Genomic DNA, 13,339 nt, shown 5'->3' with positions numbered 1-13,339 from the left:
TTAGCATCTTAACCATTTTTAAGTGTACAATAGTTTTGAGTATATTTGCATTGTAATGCAAAAAATCTCTATAATTTTTACATTTTACAAAACTGAACCCTGTACCTCTTACACAACTACTTTTCCCTCTTCTCACAGTCTCCAGCAAGTCACCATTCTATTTTTGACTACTCATATAAGTGAAATCATCCAGTCTTTTTGTGACTAGAGTATTTGATTTGATGTGATACCCTCAAAGTTCATCTATGTTGTAGTAGCATATGTCAGGATTTCCTTCCTTTGTAAAGCCAATTAATATTCCATTGTATGTATATACCACATTTTTGTTTATCTGTTCATCCATTGATGCACATTTGAATTAATTCCACCTTAACCATTACAAATGGTGCTGCTATTAACGTGTGCAAATGTTTCTTTTGAAACTCCTTCAATTTTTTAAATATATATATTCCTAGAGATAGAATTGCTGGATCATATGGTTAGTTCTATTTTTAATTTTTTGAGAAATTGCCATACTGTTTTTCCTTAGTGGTTGTACCATTTTGTAGTCCTCCAACAGTGTACAAAGGTTCCAGTTTTTCCACATCTTTGTTAACACTGTTATTTTCTTTTTATTTCTGGTGATCATCCTGATGAGTGTGAGGTGATAGGTCATTATAGATTTTTATTTTTATTTTTTTATACCAGGGATTGGTATCAGAGACACTTAACCACTGAGCCACATCCCCAACCCCTTTTTGTTTTTTATTTAGAGATAGGCTCTCTCCTGAGTTGCTTAGGGCCCCACTGAGTATCTGAGGCTGCCTTTGAACTCCTGATCCTTCTGCCTCAGCCTCCCAACCTGCTGGGATTACAGTCATACACCACCATGCATGGAGGTCATTGTGGTTTTGATTTGCATTCTCTAATGACTAGTGAGTTTGAGCATCTTCATGTACTTATTGATGGTTTCATCTTTGGAGAAATGTCTGTTCAAATCCTTAGTTTTTGAATTGGGTTGTTTTATTGTTGATTAGTTGAGGGAGTTCTTTGTATATTCTAGATATTAATCTCTTCATAGACCCATGATTTGCAAATATTTTCTCTTATTGTGTAGGTTGCCTTTTCATTCTGTTGATCGTATTCTTTGGTGCATTTTTTAAAAAATTTGATGTAGTCCCATTTATATATTTTTTTTACTTTGTTGCACATGCCTTTGGTGTCTTGTCCAAATCAATAGCAAATCTAATGCCATGAAACTTTCCCCTATCTTATTCTATGAGTTTTATAATTTGGGTCTTAAGTTTAGGTCTTTAATCCATTGAGAGTTTATTTTTTGTTTAGGGAGGTAAGATAAGGGTTCAACTTTATTCTTTTACATTTTTCAGTTTCCCTAGCACCATTTGTTGAAGCCGCTCTCCTCTCCCCATTGAGTGGTATTGGCACTCTTGTTGAAGATCATTTAACCATGTATACAAAGGTTTATTTCTAGGCTCTTTATTCTGTTTCATTAGTGTATATATGTCTGCTTTTATGCCAGCGCTACAATGTTTATTTGTTGTAGGTTTGTGAGTTTTTAAAAATTTTATTTATAGTTAGACATAATAACTTTATTTATTTTTATGTGGTGCCTCATGTGATAGGCAGGTGCTCTACCACTGAGCTACAACCCCAGCCTTTGTGATATCTTTTGAAATAAGGAAAAGTGAGATCTTTAGTTTGGTTCTTTTTCAAGGTTGGTTTGGCTATTTGGGGTTCCTTGATATTCCATATACATTTTTGGGTGGATTTTTCTATGTCTGCAAAAAGTGTTAGTGGGATTTTGATGGGGAATACATTGGGTCTTTGTAGATCACTTTGGGTAGTATTGACATCCCAACAATATTAAGTTTACCAGTCCATGAACATGGAAGTCTGTTGATTTAATTGTATCTTCCTCAGTTTCTTTTAGCAGTATCTTCAGTACAGTCATAACCATTTACCACTTGGGTCCCATGGACTTAATTTTATCATTTTTAAATATTTTAAGTCATTTTATGAATATTTTTAAAAAGTACAGTTTCATAATACATTTTAATAAGAATTTAGCATGTTGGTATAGCATGTCCTTAGCATATGTGAAGTCCTGAGTTCAATCCCAGCACTACCAGAGAGAGAGAGAGAGAGAGAGAAAGAGAGAGACTCTGACTCTAACATAACAAATATCTGTTAAATTTTGGCAAATGCACATCAAGAAGAAAGAATATTATAATACATCCTTTTATCAGAGTGAGATGATAAAGATTCTTATCACAAAATATATTGTATGCTGACGTTTATTCTGTTGAATAACTGGATGAGAATACTTTGTTTTTTCCTTAGAAGTATCTCATTTACTCAGTAATTTTTGTTTTGTTTTGTTTTGTTTTTTGGTATCAGGGATTGAACCTAGATGTGCTTAATCACTGAGGCACATCCCCAGCCTTTTAAAAATTTTTTTATTCTGAGACAGGGTCTTGCTAAGTTGCTTAGGGCCTCACTAAGTTGCTGAGGCTGGTTTTGAACTTGTTATCCTTCAGCCTTATCCTCCTGAGCCACTGGTAGTCATGCACTACCATGTCTGGCCATTCATTGATTCTGAAGATTGAGATGATTTATGTGTTGTGTTGTCATCTAAAGACTTTATTTTGGGGGGAAGATGTAGCAGCCTCTTCTCCGAACCACCCCTTTGCCTGCGGACTTCTCTGGGGCCAGCAGCCGCCTGACTAAGGGCCCGGGGCCACGGGCTCAGCAGACGACCATGGGCTCCGTGTCCAACCAGCAGTTTGCAGGTGGCTGCACCAAAGCGGTGGAGAAGGCGCCCGAGGAGGCGCCGGTGGACGTGGCCCGGGCAGCAGACAACCGCAGTTGCTGCACGATGCCCGCATCAGTAAGTGGCTCAACGTGCGCATGGGGTTTGGCTTCCCGTCCATGACCGCCTGCGCTGGGGTCGCGCTCGACCCCCCAGTGGACGTCTTTGTGCACCAGAGTAAGCTGCATATGGAGGGCTTCCGCAGCCTGAAGGAGGGCTAGGCAGTGGAGTTTACCTTTAAGAAGTCTGCCAAGGGCCTGGAATCCATCCGTGTTACTGGCCCTGGTGGTGTGTTCTGTATTGGGAGTGAGAGGCGGCCAAAGGGGAAGAACATGCAAAAACGCAGATCCAAAGGAGACGGGAGCTACAACTGTGGTGGGCTAGATCATCATGCCAAGGAATGCAAGCCACCCCAGCCCAAGAAGTGCCACTTCTGCCAAAGCATCAATCATGTGGTAGCCTCTTGTCCACTGAAGGCCCAGCAGGCGCCCAGCTCCCAGGGCAAGCCAGCCTATTTCCGTGAGGAAGAAGAAGAGATCCACAGCCCTGCCCTGCTCCCTGCAGAGGCCCAGAATTGAGCCATAGTGGGTGGGGGCTATTCTTTTGCTATCAGGAGTTCAAGGAGCAGGCATCAGTCGGCAGAGTGGAGAAAGTGGGGATAAGGGTGGGTTGGGGGTAGCTGGCAGTGCCAAGTTTCTTAGGCAGGGGTTCCCCTCATCATCCCATCTTCCCTTTCAGTGGGGGAAAGGGGCGAGGCAGAGGAACTCCAACCATGCTCTATCAAATGCAAGTAAGGGCTTTGGGGCAAAGCCACCTTAAAACCTGTGTGCTTTATCTGAGTCTTCACCCAAAACCTCTAGCTTTTGAAAGTGGCCTGGATAGGGAGGTTGTTTTCCTTTCAAAGAAGGAAATGTAATAATATTTCCCTTGCCAGGGCATGAAACAGTTAACACAGAAGATCAGATGAATGGACCCAACCCACAAACTACCACATTCTGTGGGAGAATCTCAGGAGCAAAGCAGGGTTTTTACATCTTGTTTCCTTCCTCACAATCCAATCTTGGAATATAGTGCTGGAAACTGTCCCAAGTCATGGGTTGTGAGGATAGGCAAAAGGGGTGGTTGGGGAAACAGCTGCAGACCCACTGCTCCTAGCTCACTCCCACTCTTTCTGGGCCAATGTGATTTTATTTATTTGCTCCCTTGGATAACTGCACCTTGGGTCCCACTTTCTCCAGGATGCCAACTGCACTATCTGTGTGCGAATGACGTATCTTATGCATTTTAACTTTTTTTTCCCCTTAATATAAATATTCTGGTTTTGTATTTTTGTATATTTTAATCTAAGGCCCTCATTCCTGCACTGTGTTCTCAGGTACATGAGCAATCTCAGGGATAAGGTGGCAGCAGCTCCAGGTCTGCACAGCAGGAATAATTTTTGTTGTTATTTTTATCACCATGGAGAGCAACCATTTGGAGTGCACAGCCTATTGAATTACCTCATTTCTGCCAATTAGAGCTCGATTTTCTGCTATACTGTCCTCTTGAAACCCCCTCCATCTTAAATGTTTCATAGGAGACTAGGTTTTAATTGAGTTGCCCCATGACTTGATCTCCTTGTACTGGAAAACTGGAAATTAGTCTAAACAAAAAAAAGTGGTGCAGAGAAGTTTGAGAGGTGGGAGCCAGGTAGCAGGCCCAGAGAGGAAGCCAAAGTTAAGTGATGGTTGTCTAATGCTAGGGCATGGAACTTGCTTTACAGAGACCCATCCTTCACCAGATTAGCCTAGGCCTACCATGTACAACAGGGTGTATATGTGTTTTTGTTTTAAATTTTTTTTAAAAAGGAGAGTAAGGATGAGTTCAAAGACCAGTACCCTTATCCCACCCTGTGCTGTACTAGGAAGGCTATATGAACAAAGGGCTAAAATCCTTAACCTTCCAAAACTCTTGGCTTCCAGGGAGACCCATAGCAAGGAATCTTTGTGGCGCCCAGAGCCAGTGTCCTGCCCTGCTGCAATAATTATGAGTAGTGTCATGGTAGCTAAAAGAGGAAAGAAAGGGGGTTTCATTTACATGCTGTGAGATCACCACAAACCTACCTCACTGTGTTGAAATGGGATAAATGCAATAGAATGCATTGGGTGGTGTGTGTCTGATCCTGGTTTCTTGTCTCCCCCAGATGCGGCCCCCCTTTAGTTATTATATTTGTCTGGGCTTTGTAGGACTTTACTGAGTCTCTGAGTTGGTGATTGCTAGGTGGCCTAGTTTGTGTAAATATAATGTGTTGGTCTTTCTCCATGTTCTTTTGGGGTTTTATTGTTTACAAACTTCTTTTTGTATTGAGAGAAAAATAGCCAAAGCATCTTTGACAGAAGGTTCTGCACCAGGCAAAAGGATCTGAAACATAAGTTTGGGGGGCCCTCTTCTTGAAATGGGGGTCTTAAACCATCTTTTATTTTCCTCTTTCCTTGTTTGCTATTTTGGGCCAGATCTTCTGTCCTAAAAGCCTGACTCTTATCCTACCTTCTTCCTCAAAAGAAAACCTACATACACATTTAATCCTTTGAGTGTCTCTACAACTCTTAAATGACTTATGCAGAATTCCTAAAGAAGCTGGGATTCCCTGCCCCTTGTTCCTAACCTCCTGAGTCAAGACCAGCTCTTGATGCAATTCATGCCAAATACCACACTACTGTTTGCGTGGATCAAACCTACTTAATCTGTAATTCTAAAGTAGAGAGAAGCAATTGGGGGCTTTCCATGTACAAAGTGGGGTCAGGAGACCAGGAAAGAAAATATGAATGTATGTTCAAGTCACTCAGGAACTTTTATTCAGGTGCAAGAAACTTTTGTCAAAGTGGCCACAAGATTGTTTAATAGGAGACAGACAAATGTAACTCCATGTTTACTGCTAGAAACCAAAGCTTTGTGTGAAATCTTGAATTTTATGGGGAGGGAGGGAGGGAGCAAGGGTGGGAAAGTATGTACCTATCTGTTCTTTCCCTGATCTCTTCCCCTCATTCCTGAAATACGGGAGACTAAGCCCCCTTGGGCTTTGGTGACCCCCACCATTGGGGTGTTTTATATTATGATTTGATTTTGCTGTACCCAGATACTTTCTTCCTTTCCTATTTTCTCATCATTTTATAACACACATGCTGACTCTTCCCTTCCTTCTCCTCTCCCTGGGAAAATCAATGAATAAAGACTTATTGGTACCCAATAAATAAATAAATAAATAAATAAATAAATAAATAAATAAATAAATAAGACTTTATTTCTGTGATGAATTTCATTAGATAGCAGTCTAGAATGCTGCTAACTGGCTTTTTGAATTCATATTCTGATTCATCTAATAATAGTAAAATATCTTCTGTCAGTTTTCTTGTTTTTCCTCTGATAGGAGATACAGAGTTCTGAATTGTTAAATTTGGTCAATGAAAGCTAAAAGACAGCAGAGCTTCTTCCAGTATTTCAATCTTTTGGAGATTTCTTTCTTTCTTTCTTTTTTACTTTTTTTCCATTTTTTGAGACCCAGTCTTCCTATATCACCTAGGTTGGCCTTGAATTCTTGGGCTCAAATGGTTCTCTACCTTAGCCTCCCAGGTAGCTGGAATACAGGTGTGCGCCACCACACCTGGCTTATAGTAAGCTTCTTAAAATAATTGTAGTATGTGGGCAATGTCATTAGAAGAATGATTATTCTGCTTTGCCTCCTACTTCTAGATGAGTTAATCACCCTTCCATTTTCATATTTTAAAATGCTTTTTAAAAACATAAGTAGAAATAATTGATTGGTAATAATGAGTAATGAGTAAGCAGCAAACTATTTCAAGGTAGAGGAAAAGTAAGTACACAAAGACCCCATAGTGTATCTTGTATTAATAAAAGGGTCCAGTGGGTCAAAATGGTAATTAATTAAGTTTAATTCCATTAACATTTTTTTTCTTTTTGTTCTTTGGACTCAAAAAACAAAAGGTTTTAAAATATCAATCCTTAAAAATAAAACTGTTCAAGAAAGAGACTCAAAGATGGTTTGAAACTGGGTCCAGAATTCTTTTTTGTACACATTTTTTTTTTTTTTTTTTTTTTTTGTGCAAGGTAATGTAGAATTTACTGAAAAATCTTTCTTTATCTTTAAGGCTTTAGGGGACCAGATACTGTTCGTAAATCGTCCTGATAAGAAGAAAATACTTTTTTTCAACGATAAGAGCTGTCAATTTTCTGTAGATGAAGGTGAGCCTTTTCTTTTTACTTTCTTTAGTTTGTAAGTACATGGCAATTTTAGTGTGATAAATTTATAATATTCATAATACAGTTATAATTTAAATGTTACTGCTTTCTTAGCATTATCTTAGAATACAGCTAAAGGACATTATGTTTAATATGTTGTTTCTTAGAATGCAATTCAAAATGTTATTTAAAAGATTTTAGGTTAATTGTACTTGCAATCACAATATAACAGTTCATGATTTCTTGTTTATTGCTCAACTGTACCAAATAGGTATTTATTTTTCTATGTCTGTAGTTTTACAAATGTCACTTCATGTTTCAATAAGAAAGCTTGATGCAGAATGCATGAAAGAACAAACTTACGTTGGTGACTGGTATTTTCTTAACTTATTAATTTTCAGTTATCACATTGGATAAGGAAGAAGATAATTTTTTTCTTTTCTTTCTGGAAGTTGTAGAGTCGGGTACTAAGCTATGTTGTTTTGGATTTTTGTTTCAACTATTTGGAGGCAATATTGGTTGTGTAAAATATAACTGAAGATGTTTAGTGAAAAGAAATTTTCTTCACAGATTCAAGCAGAAATTCCCATTTAAACAAGTACGGGGGTAATGTACTGTAATTTGTATTGCTCTTGAATTGTTGTAAAATGACAAGAAATGAATCTGAATGTAATTATAAAATTTAAAAGTAATATGAACCTTCAGTAAAGTATTCTAACAATATAGAAATAACAGAGAGAGGGCTGGAGTTGTGAAGTAGAGCACTTGCCTAGGACAGATGAGACCCTAGGTTTGATCCTCAGCACCACATAAAAACAAATAAACGACAACACATAATTAAAGGTTAAATTCTTTTTTAAATATTTTTTAATTATAGTTGGACACAATACCTTCGTTTTATTTATTTATTTTTATGTGGTGCTGAGGATTGAACCCAAGGCTGCACATATGTGAGGCGAATGCTCTACCACTGAGCCACAACCTCAGCCCCAAGGTTAAATTCTTAAAAAAAAAAAAAAAAAAAAAGAAAGAAAGAAAGAAAGAAAGAAATAACATAGAGAAGAATAGTAATATTAGACTACAAATAATGAGACTATTGCTGTGGCTTGCATATTGTAATATTATTGTTGCTTTATGACAAAATTGAGATTCTACTGAATAAGCAATTTTGTGTAACAAATGTTGTCTATTATTTATTTACTTGTTTATTTTTGCAGTTTTGGGGATTGAACTCAGGTGTGCTTTGGCACTGAACTCCATTCCCAGCCCTTTTTAATTTTGAAATAAGGTCTGACTGAGTTACTTAGGATCTCACTGTTGCCCAGGTTAGCCTCAAATTTGCCTCAGCCTCCTGTGTGGCTGGTATTACAGTTATATGCCACCATGCTGGGTTTCTTGTCTCTTTAGTAGTTAATAAATGCTTAGATTATAATTTTGTAATTTCTGCAATAATAAGTTTTTCTCTTTCTTTGCTGTTGATTGAATCTAGGGTGTCATGCATGTGATGGAAGTGCTCAATAACCAAGTTATACCCTCAGCCTTGGTTTTTCTTTTATCTTATTTGGCTAGAGATATTCAGGGTTGTGGTGCTTAGTAGGTAAGGCTTTACTTAGATGACTATGATTTATTTTAGGACATAAAATGTGTATTTTTGTGAAAATCCTGATTGAGTAATTCATAAAGTTAGTTCTCAATAAATGTTAGTTAAATAGAAATTTGCAGAACACTCTGCTGCAGAATAGCAATTTGTTGCCGTTTCTTTTTTTCTTTTATTAATTGTTGGTGGACTTTTATTTATTTTTATGTGGTGCTGAGAATTGAACCCAGTGCCTCACACATGCTAGGCAAGCATTCTACCACTGAGCCACAACCCCAGCCCCAATTTGTTGCCGTTTCTAATAATAAGGTAAACTTTTTCTATAAACAAGTAGTGAACTATTTCTTGTAGCAGGAGATGCTTAATAAGCCAAGTTTTGTGTACTACTTAGCAATTTTGTATTGCTTTTAATCTTCTTTCCTTGAAATTTTGCCTTATTGTTAAGTTTTATAATTGTTAGATGCATTTCTTGTCTTAAAAACATTTAAGATTCTTCTAAGTTAAAAAACATCCTTCCAAGAAAGAACTCATATTCTTAGGCATAGTTACATTTTGAAAAAAATGTGCCATACTTAAAAAATAACTTATCACAGGTTCAAATAGTAAGATCTTACACTAGAAAGCAGATGTGCTTGTCTTTAGTTCCAGTCCCTTTTGTGTCAACTACTTAAATATTTTTATTTTGCATTCTTTTGGTGACTTTCTCCATAATGCTAAATAATTCGCAGATGCGGTTGTTTCTTGATTTTTAAAACCTCAGACATTTTGTAATGACATTCTTATCATCACTCTGGTCCAATGTCTCTTTCTTCTCCCTCTGTAAACATACCTCTAGTTTTATTGTCTCCATGATTTACTTTGGTACTGTCAGTAGCCAAGATACAACATTCTCAGTGGAAATTTTTAGTATTAAATCTGCTCAGCAGATGGCAGCATAGGATAGTTTATCTTTTCTATAGGTGGATGTTTGAGTTAAGGCGAATGGTCAATTGGAAAGAGACTGTATAGCTCTTGAAGACTGAAACTCTAGAAATTCTTGGTAGTATTTCAGTGGAGTGTTTTAGGGATGTACATTGTGTTTAGCAGTAATAGGCCCAGCTGTTCTTGTAATCCTTAAACTAAGCTGTTACCGTTTTCTGTCCTTTGTGTGCATACTTTGTTTAATGTTGCTTAGGTTTTTTTCTTTTACTTCTATTTCTTAATATTTATTTTAATTTTTAGCCCAAACTCTGCACATTTCCTCATTGTTTGTCTGATAGGGATAAAATGAGAGTCTTCACTTTTCCCCCTAGATTTTAAAAGTAATCACATGTGCTTATTAGTAAAATTCCACATATCCAGGAACAAGTTTTGTATTTTGATGTTTGTTCTACTTTCCCTGTATTGTAGATAGTCTGAAATGATGCATGGCTATTTAGTATTCCACCTTGTGTACCTGTTGAGATTTTAAAATATTTAACAATGTTGCAGCAAATATCCTTATACATCTTACACATTGATATGTGTGTTATTTTATTTTAATGAAGTAACTGTATTAATCAGGAAGAAATTGAAGAACTAAATTGATAAAATATATTTGCCTCTTTTAAGACACTTCTCAGAAGATGATACACAATCAATCAACAAATACATGAAAAATGTTCAACATCTCTAGCAATTAGAGAAATGCAAATCAAAACTACTCTTAAGATTTTATCTCACTCCAGTCGGAATGGCAGCTATTAAGAATACAAACAACAATAAGTACTGATGAGGTTGTGGGGAAAAGGGCACACTCTTATGTTGATGGTGGTACTGCAAATTGGTGCAACCAATCTGGAAAGCAGTATGGAGATTCCTTGGAAAACTGGGAATGGAACCACCATTTGACCCAGCTATCCCACTTCTCAGTTTATACCCGAAGGACTTAGCCACCTCAGTGTTTATAGTAGCCACCAGTGTTTATAGTAGCACAATTCACAATAGCTAAATTGTGGATCCACCCTAGATACCCTGTGGTATTATATACACAATGAAATATTATTCAGCATTAAAAAAGAATAAAATCGGGCTGGGATTGTGGCTTAAGTGGTAAAGTGCTTACCTAGCATGCATGAGGCACTGGGTTCAATCCTCAGCACCATATACAAATAAAGATACTGTGTTCACCTAAAAAATAACTAAAAAATAGATATTTAAAAAAAGAGAATAAAATCATGGCATTTGCAAGTAAATGGATGGAGTTGGGAGAATATAATGCTAAGTGAAGTAAGCCAATTCCAAAAAACCAAAGGCCAAATATCTTCTCTGATATAAGGATACTGACTCAAAATGGGGATGGAGGTGGAGCATGGGAGGAATAGGTGAATTTTAGATAGGGCAAATGGGAGGGAGGGGAAGGCAGGGGGTGTGGGGATAGGAGACAGTGGAATGAGATGGACATCATTACCCTAAGTACATGGATGGAAACATGAATAGTGTGACTCTACTTTGTGTATAACCAATTTGTATAATATGAATTGATTTGCATTCTGCTTCAAATATAACAAACTAGAATAAATAAAATAAAATAATTAAAAACATAGATCTTTACTTAGCTGGGCACAGTAGTGTACTCCTCTAATACCAGTGGCTCTAGAGGCTGAGCCAGGAGGATCACAAGTTCAAAGCCAGCCTCAGCAATTTAGCAAGGCCCTAAGCAATTTAGTGGGAACCTGTCTCAAAATAAAAAATTAAAAAGAGCTGGGGATGCGGCTCAGTGGTTAAGCACCCCTGAGTTCAATCCCTGATATCTGCCTCCCCAGAGTCTTTATAGTTGCTGACTTATTTAATAAATGGTGAAATATTTCCCCAGATTTCTTAGTACTAGATCATCCTTAATACTCCTAGAATACCCTTCCCTTGGCTTATGTACTTTGGAATTTTTATACTAACATTTTTAGGATTTTTTTTGGTATGGCTATTATGCTGGATTAATAAAAAAGAACACTTCTTCCTTCTTTCTTTTTCCCTTCCGCTCCTTTCTTGTGAGAATATTAGATTTGAGGAGAAGATTTGAAAACATATACCCATAAATGTGTCTGTGTCTGTTTTTTGGGCACTTTAACCACGAGTCACATCCTCAGCCCTTTTTATTTATTGAGACAGAGTCTTGCTAAGTTGCTGAGGCTGGCTTTGAACTTGTGATCCTCCTGACTGAGCCTCCTAGTTGGTATTACAGGTATTCACAATGGTGCCTGGCTGGTTTGTGTTTTTTTTTTTTTTTAATATTTATTTTTTAGTTGTGGTTGGACACAATACCTGTATTTATTTATTTTTATATGGTGCTAAGGATCCAACCCAGGGCCACATACTTGCTAGGTAAGTGCTCTACTGCTGAGCCACAAGCCCAGCCGCTGGTTTGTGTTTTTTAAACAACATTATTAGTGTCATATTTGGCTGTGTCTTTTGAGTTTTCTATCTTGTGAGTCAATTTAGAAACTGTGTTTTCTTTCAAACTAATTCATTTAGAAACTACAAATTTATTAGCATTAAATTTTGCAGAGTATGGTTCTAGAACTTGTTTTATTTTCTGTTATGTTGCCTTTTTTTGCTAGCTTTTGGTGTACTTGGGTATTCTTTATTTCTTTGTTAAGTAACTTATTGGATTGTTTTACTTTTATTGTATACTATGTTTTAATTTTAACAGAAATATAATCTGTCAATAATCTGTCACTCTACATTACTAATTTTTGACTATGTATTCTGTCTGAGCGGGCATTAAAGTCTTCTCAGTATTTCCTATAGTTGGTGTTTTATTTTATGTATTTAGTTTTAAAAAAAAAATTTTAAGTTGTAGATGGACACAGTACCTTTATTTTATTTTTTTTAATGTGGTACTGGGGATTGAACAACCCCCAACCCCCATTATTTATGTTAAAATATTTTTTAGTTATCAGTAGATCTTGTATTTATTTATATGTGGTGCTGAGGATGGAACCCAGGGCCTCACAGATGCCTGGCAAATGCTCTACTACTGAGCCATGACTCCAGCCCTATTTTTATTTATTTTTTTTAATGAGTTTTTAGTATGTGTATGTTCTTGGCCATTATAGTTTATTTAAGGATTGTATCCATATTATTATAAAGTGTACCTCTATTTTATATTTCATTTTACTTGAATTATATTTAATTTTACTTTATCAGTCATTACTGTCATAACCTTTGTCTTTTGTTTTATGTGACTTCCCGGCCATGGCCTACATAGGGAGGGAGTAGGTGACCGTTGGAAGTGTGGACCGGCTGGAAATAAACTCTAGAAAAGCAGTATTAAGAAATAAGGGGCCAGGGTTGTGGCTCAGTGGGCAGAACACTTGCCTAGCATGCATGAGGCACTGAGTTTGATCCCCAGCACCACGTAAAAATATGCAAATAAAATAAAGGTATTGTGTCCATCTACAACTAAAAAAATTTAAAAAAAAATCAAGAAATACAGGCCTGGTGCAGTGGCACAAGTCTGTAATCCCAGTGGTTCTGGAGGCTGAGACAGGAGGATCACAAATTCAAAGCCAGCCTCAGCAAAAGCGAGGCACAACTCAGTAAGACCCTGTCTCTAAATAAAAATAGGGCTGGAGATGTGGCTCAGTGGTTGAGTGCGCCTAAGTTCAATCCCCTGGTACCAAAAAAGAAGCACAAAAGATGAGAAATTATTCAAAGCAGAGGCATTGTGATGATGGGTA

The 13,339-nt window shown here is 37.1% G+C and overlaps 2 protein-coding genes across 2 annotated transcripts in view; both read left to right on the top strand.

Annotated features, from left to right (window-relative positions):
- Nucleotides 1–13,339, top strand: part of Gtf2e2 (general transcription factor IIE subunit 2) — a 76,284-nt gene that overhangs the window by 48,129 nt on the left and 14,816 nt on the right. Inside the window, exon 6 of the mRNA XM_026414050.2 lies at nucleotides 6,955–7,048. Coding sequence (XP_026269835.1) covers nucleotides 6,955–7,048 — 94 coding nt within the window. The remainder of the gene's footprint in view (nucleotides 1–6,954; nucleotides 7,049–13,339) is intronic.
- Lin28a (lin-28 RNA binding posttranscriptional regulator A) lies at nucleotides 2,759–3,387 on the top strand. The gene is given in 2 exon segments (XM_026414051.2): nucleotides 2,759–2,855; nucleotides 2,858–3,387. Coding segments are annotated over 2 exon segments (627 nt in total).

Source organism: Urocitellus parryii, chromosome 14, assembly GCF_045843805.1.
Source record: "Urocitellus parryii isolate mUroPar1 chromosome 14, mUroPar1.hap1, whole genome shotgun sequence".
Classification (NCBI taxonomy): Eukaryota; Metazoa; Chordata; class Mammalia; order Rodentia; family Sciuridae; genus Urocitellus; species Urocitellus parryii.
Note: the sequence above shows the minus strand (reverse complement) of the source record. Positions and strands in the feature narration are given on the sequence as shown.